The sequence below is a fragment of the Ctenocephalides felis genome, unplaced genomic scaffold (assembly GCF_003426905.1).
Source record: "Ctenocephalides felis isolate EL2017-DRISC unplaced genomic scaffold, ASM342690v1 CF-g0.4_SCAFFOLD_00845, whole genome shotgun sequence".
Lineage (NCBI taxonomy): Eukaryota > Metazoa > Arthropoda > Insecta > Siphonaptera > Pulicidae > Ctenocephalides > Ctenocephalides felis.
Window position 1 is genome coordinate 2,546,185 of NW_020536999.1, and position 22,590 is coordinate 2,568,774.

The following is a 22,590-nucleotide window of genomic DNA, read 5'->3' on the forward strand; positions in this document are numbered from 1 at the left end:
TTATTAGAATTACAACGTTTCTTCAAAAATTCTGAACAATTTCAAAAACCAAAAAACTATTGGAAAGATGTTTATTTGAGAATCGTGTTGATTAGTTTTGGGCAAGCCGTTTCTTCCTAATAAACTGCTGAAAAAAACATTTTTATAAAACTTTTTATGTTAATAGATATCAGGGGCCCAGTCAATGATTACCTTGCTTTAAGGGGCACAACTATTGCAACCGCCTAAAAAAAGGTTATTTTTGGGAATTTATATTAAAAAAACTACTTTATAAATGATTTCAAAATTTTAGGAATATATTTACACATGTTTTAAGAATACATAGTAAAATTTTTGAAGAAAAAAATTAAATATTTTTTAAGTTATCGTCGATCTCCAACGGCGCGACAAGAAAAAGGCCCTTCACTGCTGCAGTGATTCCGGCCTTCTACGTGGATGAAATTTAAAAAAAAAAATCTCGTTAAACTAGATAATATTGACTGTAAAACGAACTACGTTAGAGAAAAAAACAAAAATTGACAAAATTACGGCGTTTTTTAAAAAAAAGTCCAATTTTACCCAAAATTTTGGTCGTTTTTGGACTGCCAAAATTCGATTTTTGATTAGATCAAAAATCTGATAGGCTATTTTACGGAGAACTATATATAGAACATGCAAAATTCAAATTTGATAGTGATAGGATCATTTGTTTTTGAGTAATCGCTGCAGCAAATTCGAAAAATGATGTTTCGAGAAAAACGCGTTTAGATAAAATGATCGTTGTACTATGTACTATATATATATACTCTTTAAATGGCTGTGACTCAAAAACTATTTTAAATACCGATTTAAAATTTTGGTATGTTATTTTTAAAGGTATAACCTATCGAAACATGGAAAAATTGAAAATTCGATTTTTTGAAAATTTTACACTAGTTGTGCCCCTTAAAGAAAAATGCCACTTTTACCTAGTTCATTTACCAATTTCAGACAGCAGCCAAAAACAATTCTGTCCCATATTCCACCGCTCTCCGGTGCTATTCAAGCCCGAAGATCTCTCCCAAGCAAAACATTTAGCCGAATTCATCGTCAATAAAATGGAATCAGACAAAGCATTGCCTACTGGTGATAAAGAAACCATAGACTTCAATTTTGCCTTAAGAAGCATCGGCTACAAATCCATTTGCGCCGATCCCAACCTAAATTTCGACACATCTAAAGGTTTTATCCCTAACAAAGACGGTAAAGTTTTAACCCAAACCGGAAAAATAGATCCTGGTCTTTATGTGGCTGGCTGGTTAAGAACGGGACCGACTGGTGTTATTTTGACCACAATGTCGAATGCTTTCGAAGTCGCGGAAAATATGTGTAAAGATTTCGAAATGCAGAAAGACGAGGACTCAAAAAGTGGATTTGAAGGCTTGGGGTTGAAGAATCAAGTTGTTACCTGGAAGGATTGGCAGAAGATTGATAAATTCGAGATGGATGAGGGTAAAAAATTGGGTAAACCTAGGGAGAAATTGTTGGATGTTAGGAAGATGTTGGAGATTGCTGGTTAGGTAAATTAAATAATTTTTATGGTTGTTGGATATTTTATAAAAATGTTAATAAAGGGCCAATTTTTGGATAAAATATAAATGTTATGGTAATGCTATGTTCATATGAATTGGTAGTAAAAACTGTCAAAATGCTATGTATTTGCAGTGCAATTAGGCGCTTTACACATGAAACCCTTAGGTCCATAAATCACGTGATCAATTTTTTTAGGGTTTTTGAATTTACACGTGGTAATATTTAAAATCATCCTCTCTCCCCAGCCAAAAAGAGCATGTATTTTTAGTTATGAAAATAAATCATAAAATTTTTGGAAATGTTTGTATCTTTTTAACTTCCCGTAGGGCAAGTTAAAGTAATCGCAAAAAAATCGAAAATGTAATTTTTTATATATCTTTAGGTTTCAGAGGTTTCTGTATATTTTGGCAGACCTCAGAAAAATTGGATGTATGTGTATGTGTGTGTGTGCGCGCGTGCGCGGATACAAATTTTCAGATTTTTTTCAAAATGTTCAAATATATATGGGTCATTCTTTTACAAACCGGACACTTTTTAACCTTGACATTTTAGAATTGTCTGAAAATTTGTTTACAGATACTATTCATAAAATCATTTGACACGTATTTCAGGATTTTGCTGAAAAAAATTTTTTGACGTTATATTTACGATTGAAATATGGATTTTTTGCTCAATTTCTATGAACATCATCTGCGGTAAATTAATTATCTCCGGATGTGCTGATCCAATCAGTATTATTTTTTTTTATTACACTCATATTGAAGTGAACTTTGTAATGATTAAAAAATTTTTAATCATTAATAGAGATTAATCATTAATAGAGATTATATCAGAATATCATTATATCATAATCATTAATAGAGATTATATCAGAAAGGGTTGAAGCCAACTTAAATATTCCTCTACATTCAAATATTGTTGTTAAAAAAATTCTAACTTTACTTGTTTTTGAGATATTGGCAGTGGATCTTTTTACCCACGAACTTTTAAGCTCCGCTCTCCCCTAATGTTTTTTTCGACTATACGTTCATTTTTCGCCAGAAGCGAAATTATAAAATATTTTTCAACCGAAAAACAATAAGATTGTCATTCGAAAGTGACAAATGAGTACAAGTCTTTGAGGTCCACGACGTGAAAAGCGGGGCTCGCGCTTTGAAAATATTTAATATCTTTCGATGTAACAAACCTCCACAAATTGTAAAAAGAATTTTGTTGCAGAGAAAAAAAGAAAATATATGTTTTTTTTTGATCGATTCAATTCGGGTAAAGGCGAGTAAAAAACCTTGTAAATATTTAAGGGTTGTTATTGTTAAGAAAATTGCAAAAACAACAAAAAATTTTTTAATCATTACAAAGTTCACTTCAATATGAGTGTAATAAAAAAAATAATACTGATTGGATCAGCACATCCGGAGATAATTAATTTACCGCAGATGATGTTCATAGAAATTGAGCAAAAAATCCATATTTCAATCGTAAATATTAACGTCAAAAAATTTTTTCAGGCAAAATCCTGAAATACGTGTCAAATGATTTTATGAATAGTATCTGTAAACAAATTTTCAGACAATTCTAAAATGTCAAGGTTAAAACAAAAAATTTCCGGTTTGTAAAAGAATGACCCATATATATTATAAATATATATATTATACCCAGTAAACACGCGATGTGATCTTCTATAATATCGACATCGTTATTATAATGCGGTTATCGAATCTACGCCACAAGAGGATTTTAAACTTGCGTGCGCTTGTGTGTGTTACAATACACGCAAAGCTCGCATTGAGTTGTCTCACGAGACATAAACACGCGCTGTCGGGGGTAATGACATCGTTGAATTTCATGTGAGATACATGTCGTGCGCTGGTGTGTGTTAGCACACATGCAAAGCATAATCAATGACGTCACACGGCGTGAAGCAAACGCGTCGTGCGCTGCGTTGTGTGCGTTGTGTGCTGGTGTGTGTGACCATACAAAGAAAGCTTTACATCAGCGCGCCGTGGCCACTGGTGGAACCGACTGTTTCTTTGACGAAAGCTAACCGCGTACAAAATGGCGCAAAATGTCACGAATTTATCATGCATCAAGTTATATTTTCTTTAGTATAATAATTACATTCGTTTAGTTAAGCAACTTGTTTATGATAATTGTAGAAAAGTGTAGAAAAATGACACTGTAAGTATATCATATATTATTTATATAGATATGTAATTACTTCACGATTTTGAATTCCATTTAGTGCATTATATCCTGGGATGAAGAAACGTTATTTTATGTCGATTTCTTTAGATGACAAAGGAGGTAACCAAATAGCATATCTTACAAATCTGAGGACAATAATAAGGATCGTTTATCAAGGTTAAAATAATTATTTTACTAAATTAAGACATTAACATATCCATGTGTTCGACATAACCTCACTTCTTAAATCTCTTAAATTAGTCGGTTGAGAAGCGGATCGAGAATGATTGTTTGAATATGTAAGTCACTACAAATATAATAGCTATACAAATATATATAAACAGCAAACACGTATGCCATGTTCATATTTATTTCAGAAGTCGTACAAAATTGGAATGAAACGATGAACAATATACAGATCTTTAGACAGGCTCAAATAATGTATGTTTAGGAGCAACTTGAAGATAATGGAGATTTATCTTCTTAATATGTAAGTTGATTCATATATAGTTGCTGTATATATATTATTTGGTAACAAATACATTATATTTATAATTGTTTTAGAAAACCTCTAAAATTGGGAACAGTATGTCATATATGCATGAACTTGATTGATGTATAATGAACTGAAGATATAATGAATTCAATCAGGTTAAAAAAAATGTATCTGCAAAAGCGACTCGAAGACGATTTAGATTTGTCTCCTGAATATGTAAGTTGCTACACATATGGAGTGGTATATATATTATTAGATTCAATAAAACACATTATGTTTCAAATTGTTTTAGAAAACTTCCAAGAAGTACATCATATATGAATATCCTGTATCCTCGCATTTGATGTATTGAACTGGCGATAGAATGAAATCAGTCAGTGTTAAAAATGTATGTGTAAAAGCGACTTTAAGATGATGGAGATTTGTACACTGAACATGTAGGTAGCTACACATATGGTAGCTGTATATATATATATATATTATATACAGTAAATCACATTATGTTTGAATTTGTTTTAGAAAACTTCCAAAATTTGGGGCAGTATGTCATATGTGCATAATCTGTATCCTGGCATTTGATGCAATGAACTGGCGATAGAATGAAATAATGAAAAATAGGCAGGCTGTTTGATGTATAAGGAAGTGGCGATAGAATACTTATGCAACACTTCACACTTCACGCCCCAAAAATAGAATTACGTTCATTAGATATACAACAATTTTCATTAAATATACTGTTATTAATATGTTAAGATTGAATAATTTGTAAAAAGTTTTCTAGTATAGTTCATGTTAAAATTTTATAATTTCAAAACTACAATTCTAATTTGTAATATTTAAATATTGTAAAATTTCTTATTATTCACGTAAATAAATGCTTATTCGTACAGAAAAGAATATTAATTGCATTACGTCATCACTTTCAGGTGCTACTACGTCATAACTGAGTCGCCATTTTGTATGACGTCATGACCGAATCGTTTTCATTCGCCAATGACGTCATGACTGGGGTGAACGCCTTACGTCAGACGGTCTTATCATAATAAACAAACATATGTGGGTCAACGTCGATTTTCATGTATCACGAACGCCACGTGCGCCAGAGACCGAACCTCGATAGTTGTTCGATAGTTACATAAATTTGCGGCCGTATCCATTAAATATCGAGGAAAATGAATATGGGAACCGCATGTCACACGACCTAAATAAAATATTGCCACGATGTTGTGGCCATATCGCATGTTTACTGGGTATATAATATGTAGGTTTTATGTGTAAAACGCCTGACTGCACAGCAAATATTTAACTTTTTGATAGTTTTTACTAACAATTCATACGAATATAGACCCATAACACTCAATTTTATTGGAGAATTGGCTCCTATGTATATATTTAAAACTTGTTTATAAATTTATGATAAATCTTGTAAACTATAGAACAATTATATTTTTAAAAAAATAGCAAGAAAAGAAAAAATATAGAAAATATATGATTTTTATTCACATTTGGAAATTTTACCTGAATAGCTACACCTGAATTTTTGCATATTTTTACGTTTCAGAGGTTTCTGAGCATTTTGGCATACCTTAGAAAAAATGAATGTGTGTGTATGTATGTTATGTTTCGATACAATTTTTCGATTTCGGGCGCACGGATCAACCGATTTGAATGGTTTAAAAAACATTCGATTCCTTTTGATAGAGAGATGTGCTGACTAGTTTTTGGCAAAGGCAGGTCCAGCCGTTATGGAGATACGGAGCAAAGAGTGCAGAAAATGGCTGTTTTTGAGAGAACGAAGAATCCGATTTGAATGATTCAAAAAACCTTTTGCTTGTATTGATGAAATAATTGTTTTTGGGGAAAGCAAAAAAAAATTAAAATTCATTTTCAAAAAAAATATTTTTTTGAATATCTAAAATTATTTGGATTTTAATTTTAATTCTAGCAAAAATTCTAATACTCACTTATATACTTTAAATAAATAATTTTAACTTTGCAATTCAGTTTATAAAAATCTTATAAATATGAGATAAGGTCCTTCATTCTAACTCCGCTTGATTAAGTTATGTTTATTTACTTTTCATGTAAACATATGTATATGAACGTCGTCGTCCAATTCATAAGCTCTTATATTTTGTCTATAAAATACAAATAATGAAAGTTACAGTATTTAATGGGAAGTTCCAGCAATTTGCCTTAAGGCACGATGCCATGCACCACTAGATTACTTTTTTCCTGTATTATAAATACAGATGATAAATGTATTATAAATGAAAAATAAATTATATAAAAAAATGATAATAAAAAATGTATTGCTTCTTTTTTACAAATAACCTAAAATTCATGCCTCTAACACTAGAAAACCTTTTTAAGTTAATTATTTACACACAGCGAGAAGTTCTTGCAACTTGTCTTGCAAAGACAAAACCCCACTTACACCTCGTTTCATAAACGTCCTCACATAATAACAAAATATATACAAAATCAAAAGATAAATACAACTCTCCATTATAAATTCTACTCATCATTCATCTCCGAATCACTAATATTCATCTCATTAGCCTCCTTCACTAATTTATCAAACGCTTCTTCCAAAGTACTACATGTCGGTATAGTACGTTCCAATTTAGTATTTGAACACGAAGGCTCGTCCTTTCTTTCAATAAAAATCCTTTCCATATTCAGTCTTTTAGTCGTTTTATACTTATATTTCAATGTGATATCTGGACTTGTATCAAATATAGGATCACCTTCCATTGGTTCTCTGGATTCCTCGAATATTACGGCAGTACCCATCATTTCATCCCAGGTACCTAGTAAATGATAGTATGATAGTAAAATAGAATAAAATTATATTTGGAAGTTTTAATCTAACCTTTAAAAACATGTCCTCCCAATTGTAAAATCGGTGTGTTACTGTCGATTCCTATTAACTCTACTTTTATATCTTTAGAATCTAAAATAGTTTCGTCTAATAATTCAGCAAAATCAGCATAAATAACAATTTCTTCGGTTTCTGTATCGGAGTCATCGTTTTTTGTTTCTGACATGTTGTTCTTCTAGGTTAATTTTAATAATTTATTAAATCACTATAAATAATCACTGATTTTTACTTATACTATAGTAATAAAACTAATTAGACTTAATTAATAAAAATTAGAGTATTAGTGTAATGATTTTGTAATAAAAATGTGTAAATAAAATAAATATAATTTATAAAGTGTCAAAAAGTGCAACGTTTTCTGGATAGATAGCGCGCAGATGGCGCGAAATTTAAAATCGTATAAATTTTATTAGTGAAGTCGAATCGAATCAAATCATTCGATTTAATTCCTTAAAATTTGATTTAAATTAGATTTTACTTGGTTCGAATCAACTCGTATCAAGCCAAATTATATTTACTATAATCTCTTACACCAGACAATTTTTTGTCTGACTGATTGAGACACAAAATGTATAAACATATATTTGAATAAACAGAAAAAGAACCCTAAATTTTTTACTAAATCATCCAAAACCATCCCACATCTGATCCAAATCAATATGAACGGCATCAACCGACTTCAATCGACTCATATTCGACTTCTGAACCGAATCAAAAAGGCTATTGATGAAAATTAGTTTGCACGTCAGTAGAGTCTCTTTACGATTTACAAAGTGTAATTTTACAGTCTAGTCATTATAGAAAGTTCACCTGGAAATTTGAGATACCCAGCATTAAGTCTGTAAATACTTGCATATTGACACCCTAAAGTTGTCTCAAAACCTACATATGGTATTGACACCCTCTTTATAAATTGCAATATTTATGATAGTGTACCTAATATTTTTTCCACGTTGTGGCTTTAACATGGACATGATATAATAGATTTATTTTATATATTTTTCATTGTCTATAATATTTTTTACAAATATTCTAATAAACATAATATAAGGTTGTCAAATATCTCCCTTCCGCCTTTTTGTATTATAAACCAAGAGCAAAAAAGCGGAAGGGAGATATTTGACAACCTAATATAAAATAAATGCGCCTGCAACGTTCTTGAAAATCATACATGTATCTTTTCGTTTCACTTTAATTTTGTTCAATTGCCAAGAAGTATTTTTTTATTAATTTATTACGTCTTGACTAAATGTATAATTTAATATATATATATATATATATATATATATATATATATATGATATATATTCACAATAGAATAATAGTAAAGTTCTGTAAAACCAGTAACACTTGAAAGAGACCCTTTAAATTTATAAAAAATCAGTTTTGTGAAATAAGAAATAGGGGTTACTATATATATATATATATATATATATATATATATATAAATACATTTATCCCCTATTATAAATTCTGTTTAGATAATATAGTTAGTTCCTATGTCCAGATTTAGCTAAAAACTGAATGTCTCATCAAGCTAAAAATCATCAGTATAAAATATATATGTTTCAAAATTTTGTGTATTTTTTTTATTAAAAATGTTCATTCAAATTTTGAAATATATAAATTTTGCACTGTTGTTTTTTTAACGAAAACTTGTTTAAATTAAAAAACAAAGTTTTTTTTCTTATTTAAATTACAATCTGTCTTATAATTAATAGACATTTAGTAATTAATCTGAGACTTAATAAAGGTATAATGTTTTTAGAGAACCATCCATTGGTACGTTTTCTAATTTATGAAAATATAAAAATAAAGTCTGATAATAAGACATATCTAGTCTCTAAACGGCATTAAAAAATTTACGTTTTGTATTATTAATTGGACTTCTTGTTAGGAAAGATAAATATCAAATATTGTATAATCCAGGACACTCTTATTTATATATCATATATATATATATATATATATATATATATATATATATATGTTTAGCAGAGACCCGTTCGTTCGACAAGGAAAGTGATATTGTAACATTTTCGGCAGGGTCAAGGACCTGAATATATATATATATATATATATATATATATATATATATATATAGGCACATATGTGTATGACAGATATATTTCATTGACCTTGTGATTTAAGTTTATTGATCTTTTTTGTGTATTTTTATACTTGCGTCAGTCAGCTGATCTATATATACATACATATATAAATTATACATATACACTATATATATAATATATATAATACATATATAAAATACATATATAAATTATACATATATAATATATATATATATATATATATATGTGTGTGTGTGTAAAATTTTAAATTTCTGAACTAAGAGCCTTATTTTTTCTTCAAAAAATTGTTTCGTGAAAGTGGGATGTCCTCATCTTGAGAAACTATTTATAACAAAAATTGTGTATTTATACACTTATAATTATTTTAAAATTGAACAATACGCTTGTTGTCTTTAAAACTAAACACTTTTCAAATCAAAGTATTATTTTGCAAGTAATTACTACGGATATCATTTTAATGTAAATTCTATCCTTTTTACTCTTATTTATTTAAATTTGGTATCATTATTGTTAGATGTTAAATTATTTAACAGTTATAATAAATATTGTAATTGAAAAAAAAATTTCAAGTAATAACCGATATTAATGCTGCTTGATATCAGGCTGCCAAATTGGAAGAATAAAGTTAACATGGTGAAGCAAAATTATAATAATAATTATATGCTTTATGTTATTAAATTCAATTATACAATAATAATAACAAATAATTCAAACAAAAGACAAAGAAACACTAATTAATATGTACGCATAGCTATAAAAAAATAATATCAAAAATAAAATAAAATACTTAAGTTATTAAAGTTCAAATAAAATATTAAGTTATTGTATTGAAAATTCTCAAAATTGTTTGATCACAGAATCCTATCCTTAAAATTCATATTTATTTGTATTTTATTAACTCCATTTAAATATTTTTTGTTTTATTACTATGTTATATATGAATATTAATTACTGTTTCTCATTTTTTGTACTTTGTTAGAATTGATTTTATGCACTGAAGATGGGTCAAAGCAAGATTCAAAACGTATGCTGTTCTTGATCGATAAAATATTATATTTTACCGAAAGTCAAATTTTCTTCCAAACTTTTTTAACACTGGTCTCATTCGATATAGAATGATTTGAAAGGTCGAGAAAATATAAAACTGCAGAAAATCGGAATTTCTGGTGAAAAATTAAACTCCCTCTTCGATAGATTACTAAACAAAATGTAAAATAATAAATAAAGTTTATAGTCATTTCACGTGTATGAAATAGTTTTTAATGGACGACATAAAAGATGATCTAATAGTAGTGATGGCGTCCATCAAATTTAAAAAGATGTTCTAATATTATTGCAAATGAACGTGGGCGCGATATATATATATATATATATATATATATATGTATATATATATGTATATATAATATATGTCGTGGATGAGCAAATTCAAACAAATTGAAATGAAGCGACCTTGAACCTCAAAAGAGCGATGTCCTAACGGAACTATTATATATATACACACACACACACACATATATATATATATATATATATATATATAATATATTCAAGTTTATTTCATTCATCTGTCAAACAATTATATTTTTTTTTTAATTTTTCCACTTTTTTCGCCATGATTACCATATTGTTTTAATTCATCACTATTATTAACTTCCCGTAGGGGTAAGTTATAGTAATCGTTCACAAATCAAAAATGAAAATTTTTGCATTTTGTCACGTTTCAGAGGTTTCTGAACATTTTAGCATACCTCAGAAAAAATGGATGTGTGTGTATGGATACAAACTTTAGTCCACGTTTTCGGGCGCACGGATCAACCGATTGAATGGTTTAAAAAACATTTGATGGGAGGTGTGCTGAATAGTTTTAAGAAAAGGCAAGTCTAGCCGTTTCGGAGATACAAAGCAAAGAGTGCAGAAAATAGAAATCGAGTTTTTGAGAGAACGAAGCGTCCGATTTGAATGATTCAAGAAATATTCAATTTGTAATGATGTGGAGAATTGGTGATTAGTTTTTGGCAAAGGCAGGTCCCGCCGTTTTGGAGATACCGAGCTAAATGTGCAAAAAAATGTCAATGTTTTGGAGAGAACTAAGCATCCGATTTGAATGATTCAAATAACTTTCTGCTTATGTTGACGAAAAAATTGCTTTTGGGGTGAAATATTTTTTTTTCTTTGAATATCGATAATAATTCGAATTCTATTTTTAATTCTAGCTAAAGTTCTAAAACTCACTTATATACTTCAAATAAATAACTTTAACTTTGCAATTCAGTTCCAATAATTCTCATAAATAATAGACAATGTTAAAGACAATAGCCGTTTAGGAGTAGTTTAGTGACACACACATTAAAATCATTCTAATCGGATGCTCAGTTCTCTCAAAAATTGAAATGCCACTTGTTGCTCCGAATCTCCTAAACTGTCGGATCTGCCTTTCATAAAAACTAAGCAGCATGTATGTCTCACGGGTAATAGAAAGTCGAATTTGAATTGAATCATTCCAATAGGTTGATATGTGCCCCCGAAATCGTCGATGAAAAATTGCATCCGCACATATATACACATACACCCAGTAACGCATGTCCAGAAAGTTTTGACAAAATTTATAATTTTCTAATGGAAAGTTAATAATTGAAATATTTTCCTAATTTTATAGATATGATTTCATTTACCACAATCTTTTATTTTCGAATCCGAATCGGAATCTATTATATATGATGTAAATATATTTGTGTCCGCGTTCAAGTTCAAATGATTTTTATTTAGAGATCAATGTCCCGCCGAAGTGGCATGCGACATACGTACGACATACTACGACACGATCAACGACTAACTTTTAACTATATATAATACTGTCGATACAAACAAAAGGCCGAGCGATAAAATTATCAAGAAATTGCGTCATATATGAATATCATCACATACGTAGAAAAAACTGTGATACCAATCGTATTGTATATAATGTCATACTTGATGATGTACATATTGCGAATTAGTTTTGAAGTAAAACTTCTTTGGACGCGACAAGAATGCAACAGCAGTATCCTCATATTGCTGTTGGATTGTCGTCGCGCCTAAAGAAGTTTTACTTCAAAACTAATTCACAATATGTACATGATCAAGTATGGCGTCACATGAAATGAAACATTAATTAGTGGTGAATGGCTTCGTGCCAGGCAAATTGTCGTAACTTTCCGTACCAAAAATTTAAATTTTTAAAGAAACTTTTAAAATTTTTGAAAAGTGAAACAAATAAAAATTTTAAAATTTTTGAAAAAAATTGATTTTTTTTTTATACTTTAAATTTTTTTGATAATTTTGAACTTTTTTTTAAATCAATCGTGCTGTTTGCGAGAAGTGAAAATAATTAAATTTTTGTTTAGAGAAGTAATATCGAAACGCGAAAGCACCGCGTCGCCGTCTAATGGATTAACATTGGTACAGAACTCGTAAAAAATGTAAACAAAATTTATACTTATTAATAAAGTATTTAAGTTTTCACCAGAAATTCCGATTTGCTGCAATTTTCTCTTTTCTCGACGTTACAAGTCATTCTGAATCGTTCGACACACATGCTGAAAAAATTTAAAACAAATTTGATTTTTGGTGGACGTTTCCTCAAAAATTGCTAACACTATTTTTAATTGAGAATTCAATAACTATTTCAAAAGTTGCTAAAAGTCATTTCTTTTATTGATTTAGTCGATTATAACAGTTTTTGCACTTGGACTAACACCTAGTTTTGTTTTTATTTTGAAAATATGAGTTTGGAAATTCACTAGATCAGGCAACACTTGAATGAAATCAAGTCTTCCTGTTTACCTGCCTACCCATTTGTACTGTAATGTAAACAAAAATTAAATATTAATAAGTATTTATTATTTAATAACAAAATGTAAAAAAGATATTATTAATTTGTTAGATCTTATATTCAGCAATGACCATGAAAACGATAAAATTCTTAACAAGTATTTATAAAATGCTTTAAAAAAAATGCTTTTAGGAAAATTTTAACATTTTTGAAATTATTTAATTTTTTTTTATATTTAGAATTTTTTTATACTTTGGATTTTCTAAAAAATTTTACTTTTTTCCAAAACAATCGTGCTACATAACTGTCTTGGAGAAATGAAATTGATTAAGTTTTTGTTTAGAAAATCGCGTCGCAATCTAACGGATAAACATAGGTACAGAAGTCGTAGAAATGTGAACAAAATTTATACTTATTAATAAAACCTCTATAAAATATTTGATAATTTAATGTGCAATAGCTAATGATCACTTTTGACCGCCAAACAGCGTTTTTTTTTACTTTTTCCATTGAATCTCGAAAACCACTAGACCTGCCTTTCCAAAAATTTAATCATTTCTTCATTTTGTCATACAAGTAAAATATACATAGTAAATTTTTTTGAATATTTCACACGAACATTCCGTTGTCTCAAAAACTGAATTACCATTTATGGCTCTTTTTGCCGGAAAATATTCGAAACCGCTAGACCTGCCTTTGCCAAAAACTAATCGGCACTTCTAGCCATTAATAAAAATCGAATGTTTTTGAATTATTTAAATCAGTTGATCGACGATAATTTGTATCCGCGCGCACACACATACATAATTTTTTCTAATGTATGTCAAAATGTTTAGAAACTTTTGAAAAAAAAAATTATTTTAGATTTTTTGCGATTACTATAACTTACCCTACGGAAAGTTAAAAACTTTATCGTCCAAAAGAACTACCTTATAAGTTAGTCTTACAGTTAGCATTGCAACTTCTAGCAACTTTATAAAGGTAATATAACTTGCCATGTCATGATACTATTATTCTAAAATAAGATAAGGTAATTGCTATAGCCCCTATTTAAGTTCTAACAATATTTTGAAGTGTGACTTAAAATATTCATTTATTTAAAATTTCAATTTATTTCTAGTCCATCTCTGTGCACTTGCAAAGAATTCAAATGCATTTCAATGCAAATCGCAAGTGAAAGTAGGAAGTGCAACTTGCAATTTTATTAAGATACGGACTGAGTTGAACTCGTTCTCAAAGATTTAATTTTATTATATTATTTTATACAAGACAGTTATCAGCTTATCATACTAAAATATTACGGCCCTACGACAAGTCGTTTAATTATGAAAAATCGTCAAAGTTTGCAGAAATTAGTATCGTTTTTTTGGCATTTGTCGAAATTAGACATTTGATCGACGTTTTCTCAAAAACGCCTGAACCGATTTCAGAAATTTAAAAGCCATTTGATGTATCTCAATAAGGACTGTCGTTTGTCAGTTTTGTGCGTCGATCTGCCAAGCCGTTTCTTTGTAATTTGGAAAAAAAGTGTTAAACTTTTCGTCTATTTTTGAACTTATACTACTGAATCGACTTTAAAAAATCAAAAACTGTTCGAAACATATTAGTTGGGAATGATACTGATTAGTTTTAGGTGAAAATCTACCGAGCTGTTTTCTGGTAATTAAGGGGCACAACTAGTGTAACCGCCTAAAAAAAGGTGATTTTTGGAAATTTATATTAAAAAACTACTTTATCAATCATTTCAAAATTTCAGGAGTATATTCATACAAGTTTTAAAAATACATAGTAAAATTTTTAAAGAAAAAAATTAAATATTTTTTTAATTATCGTCGATCTCCAACGGCGCGAAAAAAAAGGCCCTTCACTGCTGCAGTGATTCCGGCCCTCTACGTGGATGAAATTAAAAAGAAAAAAATTATCGGTAAACTTGATAATATTGTCTGTAAATTGAACTACGATAAAGAAAAAAAATCAAAAATTGACAAAATGACGGCGTTTTTTGAAAAAAAATCGAATTTTACCCAAAATTTAGGTCGTTTTTGGACTGCCAAAATTCGATTTTTGATCCGATCCAAAAATCGATAGTTCATTTTACGGATAACTATATATAGAACATGTAAACAAAAATTGATAGTGATCACATCATTTGTTTTTGAGTAATCGCTGCAGCAAATTCGAAAAATGCCGTTTCGAGAAAAACGCGTTTAAAGATTAAATGATCGTTATACTATGCACTATATATACTCTTTAAATGGCTGTAACAAAAAAACTATTTAAGATATCGATTTAAAATTTTTGTATGTTATTTTTAAAGGTATAACCTACCTATTGGAATATAGAAAAATTGAAAATTCGATTTTTTGAAAATTTCACACTAGTTGTGCCCCTTAATGAACATACCTACTTTGAAAATCTGGTTTTAGAAAATACTTCGAGTTAACGTGTTCGTTCGCTTTCAATATGTGTAATAAATCCACTCGGAATACTTTTAATCACTCATAAATGAATTTATATTTTATTGATTGAGTCGATTATTCATACATATCAGAAAGTTCATGTAACTTGCCTCAAGGCAAAATACCAATACCAAAACGGAAAAAAACTTTGGATTGGTTGGGAGTTTTACTAGTTTATTTACATATTTATTTGTTTATTATTGTATAATTCAATTGGCGTACCATTGAACTATCATTGAATCGATTGCAAAACCCATTCGTTCCATCCATCCATCTATTCATTACTGCAATTACCTCCTGGTTTCTGGTTCGGTTGTGCAACCGCCGCCGCCACTTTCGTCGTTGCAACGATTACGTAACAACGCCATCGCCATCGCCATTCCATCTAATAGATCATTCTACTATTCTATCTATGACGGCGAGTAATAATAATTCTCTCTCTCGTTTGAAATGAGTCGAAAGTGAAAGCAGGAAACGAAATTGAAAATTACTATTCAGCAGAGGTGAACGCTGGAACGATGGAGCGATGGAGCGATGGAACGCCGGCCTAAGTCTTGTTAAAGAATGGTCGGTCTCTCGGTCGGTCTACCTAGATACATGAACTCGACGCGAAAGAGAAACGGGAAATTGAAGGCGTAAGGTAGGTTATGAGTAACGTGCAAGGGACATGGAAGTACATATGATGGCAATACTTGAAGTAGAAGAATACAATGTACTTCCTGGACTGGATTTGCTTAAAGGTCCACGGGTAAAATGTCTACCACCGAAATCTCTCAAAATTAGTAAAATTAAGAATTTTAACTTCCCATCGTGGCGAGCATAGCTCACTTAATTAGTAGCGTGTTCGATTCGCACGACAGGGATCTTTGGATCGAATCCTGTCATTCGACTTAGAATTTATAAATATATATATATATATATATATATATATACGTATATATATATATATATACATATATATTTATTTATTTCTTGGCGGGCGTAACATCAAGTATGAATATAAATAAAATAAATATTTTTAAAACATTTTCATTTTTCCATACGTTTCGATTCGATTCTATATCTTCTATATTATATATATAAAAATAAGTCGGGTTTTCCTTCCTGACGAAATAACTCCAGAACGCACGAACCGATTTCGATAATTTTGCATTCGTTGGAAAGGTCTCGGGTTCCGCAAGGTTTATAGCTAAGAAAATTAGTTGTGCATAGCATCGTGCCTTAATGCAAGCTGCTGGAACTTCACGCACCCTAATTAAAAATTCGAGTAATGACATTAGTGAGAATTATCAGAATTATGCTTGGCTAAGTCAACGAGCAATTCTTGCCGCAAACAATAATAAAGTACACGCACTGAATTTCACCATTCAATCAAAAATTGCTGGCGATTTGGTGACATACCAATGATTCCGACTGGTCTTCCGTTTGACTTCAAACGATTGCAATTTCCAGTTCGCCTTGCGTTCGCAATAACAAGTCGCAAAGCCAATCAATCGCTTAGTGTTTGCGGGATAAATTTCAAATAGATTATTTAGAAAATCATTGTTTTTCACATGGGCAGTTATACGTTGCCTGTTCTCGAGTTGGAAAACCATCCGCTTTGTTTGTGTTAACGTCAGACCAAAAAACAAAAAATGTGGTTTACCAAAGAGCACTTCAATGAAACGGATAATTTGCGGATTCACTTTCATTTACTTAGAGAAGTTCAACTAAAAACACTTCATTTTTGTAATCGAAATGAATTCATTACTGTTGTATAATAAAATCAAATTTTTCCTTTTCAAATATAAAACAAACAAAAAAATTCTTCATCTTTCTCACGAAACCATCTGGTGGCGAAACGGAGTTCGTCGGGTTTGCTAGTATATATATAATTAGTAAAGTATGCCAAAATGTTCAGAAACTTCTGAAACGTAAAGATCTAAATAAAAATTTTCATTTTCGTTTTTTTGCGATTACTATAACTTACCCTACGGATTTTTTTTTTTAATTTTATTTGGCCTTGCTTACTCTGAGCATTTAGTCACCTACAACATTTTTATATTTATTTACATTTAATTTTTATATCATATTTAATCCATGTATATATATATATATATATATATATATATATATAAATATATATATTATGAAATACAATATGCATCTATCCAATTTCTTTGTTTTTAACGTGAGGCCAAAAATATTAAATTACAAGTTAGTAAACTACATATCTTCAAACTTTTTGTAAACATTACTTAATACTATTTCATATTACGTAACGATACGAGTAAACTAAATAAATGATTTGTTCACGAGCAAATTAGGATAAAAAGAGAACTTTACTGACATGCAAACTAACTCTCAATAAGAAAAATAACAGACATTTTAAAGACAAAAATGGGACTCTACTGACGAGCAAACTGACTCAAGAAGAAATGATAAAATAGCCCTTTTTAAATGACCAAATTGAAAAAAAGGAGACTCTACTAATGAGCAAACTGACTCTCAAGAAGAGATGGAAAAATAGCCCTTTTGAAACGATCAAATGGAAAAAGCGGACTCTACTGACGAGCAATCTGACTCTCAATAAGATAAAATAAAATAACCCTTTTTAAACGACCAAATTGAGAAAAAAAAAGAACTCTACTAAGGAGCAAACTGATTCTGGAACAGAAAAAAAATTAACGCGTAAATTCAAATGAAAAACGAACTGACGAACAAACTGACTCTCAAGAAGAGACAACCACAAAAAAAATTTTAATCGAGTAAATTAAGACAAAAAAAGGACTCTACTGACGAGCAAACAGATAAGGAGTAAGAGAAGAAAAACGAGAATTTTAAATGAACAAATAAGACAAAAAGGGAACTCTACTGGCGAGCAAACTAGTACTGGATAAGAAAAAAATAACAAGAAAAATAATAATATAAAAGGATAACTTCACCGTCGACGTCTCTCAGTAGGACAAGAAAAATTAGACTCTAAAATAAAGGACAAATTAAGATAATAAGAGAACTGTGGTGACGAGCAAAGTGATTCTTGTCAACAAAAAAAAATCTATAACAAAGACAAAAGAAGAACTCTATTGACGAGCAAACTTATCCTAAGAGGGAAAAAACGAGTTAATTGAGCGAAAAAAAGAGCAAATTAAAATAAACAAGGAGTCTTCTGACGAGCAAATTGATTCTCAATAAAACAAGAAAAACAAACTTTTTAAATGAGCAAGTTAGGTCAAAAAGAGGAAAAAAACGAGTAAATTGAGATAAAAGGAAGACTCTACTGACGACTTTTTTAAACCAAGAAATTGAGAAAAAAGGGAACACTACTGACGAGCAAACTGATTTTTGGATAAAAAAGAAAAAAATAACGAGTGAATTAAAATAAACAAGGACTCTACTAACGAGCAAATTGTTTCTCAATAATGAAGAGATTTTTTAAAATGAGCAAATTAGGTCACAAAGAGGACTCTACTGACAAGCAAACTAATTCTTGTCACACAATTGTTTTTTTTTACAAATAGATTAAGATGACAAAAAGATTATAAGAGAAGCAAAAATAGGCTTTTTTAAACGAGCAAATTAAGAAAAAAAAAGGACTCTACTGACAAGCAAACTAATTCTTGCCACACAATTTTTTTTTACAAATAGATTAAGATTACAAAAATATTGTACTGACGACCAATCTGACTGTCAAAGCAAAAATAGGCTTTTCTAAACGAGCGAATTAAGAAAAAAGGACTCTACTGACGAGCAAACTGATTCTCAATTTGTAAACAAACCGATTTTTAACGAGTAAATTAAGACAAAAAGAACTCTGCTGACGAGCAAAACTTACAAAAAATAACAAGTACAAGTAAATTAAGATGAAAAGATAACGAGCAAACTGATTCTCGATACGATAACAAAAAAAGAACTCTACTAACAAAGCAAACATATTCTCACGACAAAAAAAAAATTGAACAAAATATCAATTAATGATATAAAATATAAAAGGACTCTACTGACGAGCAAATATAATCGCGTTTTGCGAAAAGATAAAAGACTCTGTACCAATTGGAGACATGGACTCTAGCAAAAACTTCCTGGAGCATTGGTAAAGAATGGGTAAAAATATTGGAATATTGGAAAATACAGTAAAGTCAAAGTTTTTCTCACTTAGACCTGTCTTAATCATAATAGTAACAAAAACCCATGATCTATTTCCCTTAACCCATCCAAAAACCTCCAAAAATTCCTCATCACACAGTCACACACACCAGCTGTTTCATCCTATCTCTATCCTTATCTAACCTCTCATCATGCGTCCTTTTTCCGCAAACTCACACTATCATCTATCTCTCTCACTCTATCCCTCTATCTATCTCGCTCTTTCTCACAATCTTACGCACTAACACACTCTCACACGTCACGCACGCACACTATCACACGCACACACACTCTCTCACCCGATTCACGCACACACACTCTCTCTCACACAATCGAAACTCTCCCTAATAAGAGAGTTCGTTCACCTTTCGTGTGTCGAAGAGATCCGCGTTTTTCACTAGTACAAAAGCGAAGCTGACACAGCTAGGATCGCGCGCTTAGGAAATCGCGAAAAATCGAAGGAAATTTTGAATTTTTGGAAAAATTACAAAGGACGCGCAAGTAGAGAGTGCAAGGATTGATTTGATGTAAAATTTGTGCGGTTTTGAAATTTGAGCGGAAGAGGAATCGCGGCCGAAAGTAGATGAGAACATATTCGCGGATTTTTTTTCGATTGGGGTTTTTTATGAGATTGGTGTGTGTGTTGTTTTAGTGTTTTTTTTTTGTGGTTTTGATAAGTGGTGATTGTAATGGATTATACTAATGGAGATTTATAGGTAAAATATGAATATAAACTTTAATTATAAATAATTATATTTGCCTTCGATTTATTAGGCCAATATGATTATCATCAATTAATAAGTAATATTTTGTAAATAAATTTTCGTATTTTTTAATTTCATTAATTAGTTTCACATATTTTTCTTATAAACGTTATGAATGTACCTAATTGCTCTAGGATCATAATAATTTTTCGAAACCTAACCTAATCCATATTAATGGAATGGTTTAATATATCATATATATATATATACATATATATATATATATATATATACATACATATATATATATATATACATACATATATATATATATACATACATATATATATATAGATATATATATATATATATATATATATATATATATATATATATATATATAAATCCTTACCATTATTTTGAAAAAATGTCTTATAATATAGTAATATATTATTAATAACTTTATTTGAAAAATTTAATTTTTTAATTAAAATTAATGAAGACTAGAATTTTAGCCGAAACGTGAAGAAAATAATAAGAAAATAAAAAACATTTTAAAACCACACGTTTCGGCTAACATCCTATCCTTCATTAATTAAGGATATCAAATTTGTATACCAATGAATGATGGCTAGGATGTTAGCCGAAACGTAAGAACTCAAAACAAATTTTTGAAAAAATATTCATAAAATTTCTTATTTTCCTCACGTTTCGTCTAAAATTCCAGCCTTCATCAATTTTAATTAAAAAATTAAATTTTTAATGGTTTAAGAGTTATGTCTCACCATTCATATGAATCGAATGGTTTATACATCATCTCAAAGTTACTAGTTATTTACTACGCCTATATTTGAACCCAGAATTTCCCAATTTTAAATGCGATTTTAGGGTATACCGAGTTGATGTAGGTGTTTATAACATTAGACAAAACAAAAGATAATTTAATTTTGAACAAATTTTCAGAACACACTATTCATATTAATCGAATGGTTTAAAAGTTACGAAATATGTAATAATTCTCTAAACTTATCACTTAGACGAAATTTTCCTGTACTTTCTGCATAAAAATTTAAATTTCAAAAATATTTGTGAAAAAACATACTAGTTTTAGTATTTATAAATGTAGCAGATACAATATAGTATAATATACTCAAATAAAAACATTCTAAAATGTTCACAACTAATTTCAAAAAATTTTAAACTTTTATCTTTCAACTTACACTTCCTCTTGTATATGCAGTCAATGCATTTTTGTCATAAAATCTTAATTATCAGAATTATTTGTGAGAAAACATACTAGTTTTAGTATTTGTATCTGTAGTAGACATAACATAGTATAATATACTAAAATTATAATATTCTAAAATATCAAGAACTATTTCAAATAAAATCTAAAACTTTTATTGTTGACGTAAACATGCTATCGAAGTATTTTCTTAATAAAATTCTAAATGTCTCAGATATTTGTGAGGAAACATATCAATTTTAGTATTTGCATTTTTATTAGACATAATATTATATAATATTATAAAATTACATCATTCTAAAATGTAAGAAACTATTTTTTAAAAATGTATAACTTTTATCCTTCATTTTACACTTTCTTATACTGGATGAATCCAGTAAATGCATTTTCTTCATAAAGTTTTGAATATCAGAAAAAATTGTTAGAAAATTTATCAATTTTAGTATTTGTATTTATAATAGACATATTAGAGTATAACTTACTAAAACTCTAACATTCTAATATAAACTATTAAATCTATTCAAAATCCGAATCTATTTAAAATAAAATCTAAAACTTCCAACTCTTCACTTGGCTTTAATTAGTCAAAACCATTCTGTACTTTCTTCATAAAAATGTAAATATCAGAAATATTTGTGAGAAAACTTACTTTGCTTTTGTAGTAAACATAATGAAGTATAATATACTAAAATTACAACATTCTAAAGTGTCCAGAACTATTTTATATAAAATCCAAAACACTTACCTTTTATACATAATTGCTCCAAACGCATTTTTCTATTAAAATAATAAAATTCTAAATATCGCAAATATTCTTTAGAAAATTCATCAATTTTGATATTAGCATCTGTAGAAGATCGAATATAGTACAATATACTAAAATACTATACTATATACTAAACCTAATAATATACCAAAATCTCAAAATTCTAAAATGCTCATAACTATTTTAAATGAAATCTACAAATCTTATCCTTCAAGTATATTATATAAGCTATTGATATTTATAATAAAATTCTAAATAACTCAAATATTAA

General features: G+C 29.2%; 2 protein-coding genes and 2 long non-coding RNA genes across 4 annotated transcripts in view; 3 read left to right on the plus strand and 1 right to left on the minus strand.

Annotated features, from left to right (window-relative positions):
• LOC113364274 (NADPH:adrenodoxin oxidoreductase, mitochondrial) overlaps window positions 1–1,793 on the plus strand; it is a 2,940-nt gene extending 1,147 nt beyond the window's left edge. The window contains exon 2 of the mRNA XM_026606762.1: window positions 970–1,793. Within this exon, the coding sequence (XP_026462547.1) occupies window positions 970–1,538 (569 nt within the window). The 3' untranslated portion in view covers window positions 1,539–1,793. The remainder of the gene's footprint in view (window positions 1–969) is intronic.
• A 1,425-nt stretch (window positions 1,794–3,218) lies between these two features.
• LOC113363489 lies at window positions 3,219–3,868 on the plus strand. The gene is made up of 2 exons (XR_003365909.1): window positions 3,219–3,726; window positions 3,791–3,868. It is a non-coding gene; the product is annotated as an uncharacterized LOC113363489 (long non-coding RNA).
• Window positions 3,869–3,880: 12 nt separating this feature from the next.
• On the plus strand, window positions 3,881–5,032 carry LOC113363488. The gene is made up of 5 exons (XR_003365907.1): window positions 3,881–4,031; window positions 4,110–4,222; window positions 4,297–4,444; window positions 4,521–4,665; window positions 4,748–5,032. It is a non-coding gene; the product is annotated as an uncharacterized LOC113363488 (long non-coding RNA).
• A 1,516-nt stretch (window positions 5,033–6,548) lies between these two features.
• Window positions 6,549–22,590, minus strand: part of LOC113363729 (general transcription factor 3C polypeptide 6) — a 91,526-nt gene continuing 75,484 nt past the window's right edge. Inside the window, exons 2-3 of the mRNA XM_026606214.1 lie at window positions 7,104–7,287; window positions 6,549–7,041 (exon numbers count right to left, since the gene is read on the minus strand). Of these exons, the coding sequence (XP_026461999.1) occupies window positions 6,746–7,041; window positions 7,104–7,278 (471 nt within the window). The 5' untranslated portion in view covers window positions 7,279–7,287 and the 3' untranslated portion in view covers window positions 6,549–6,745. The remainder of the gene's footprint in view (window positions 7,042–7,103; window positions 7,288–22,590) is intronic.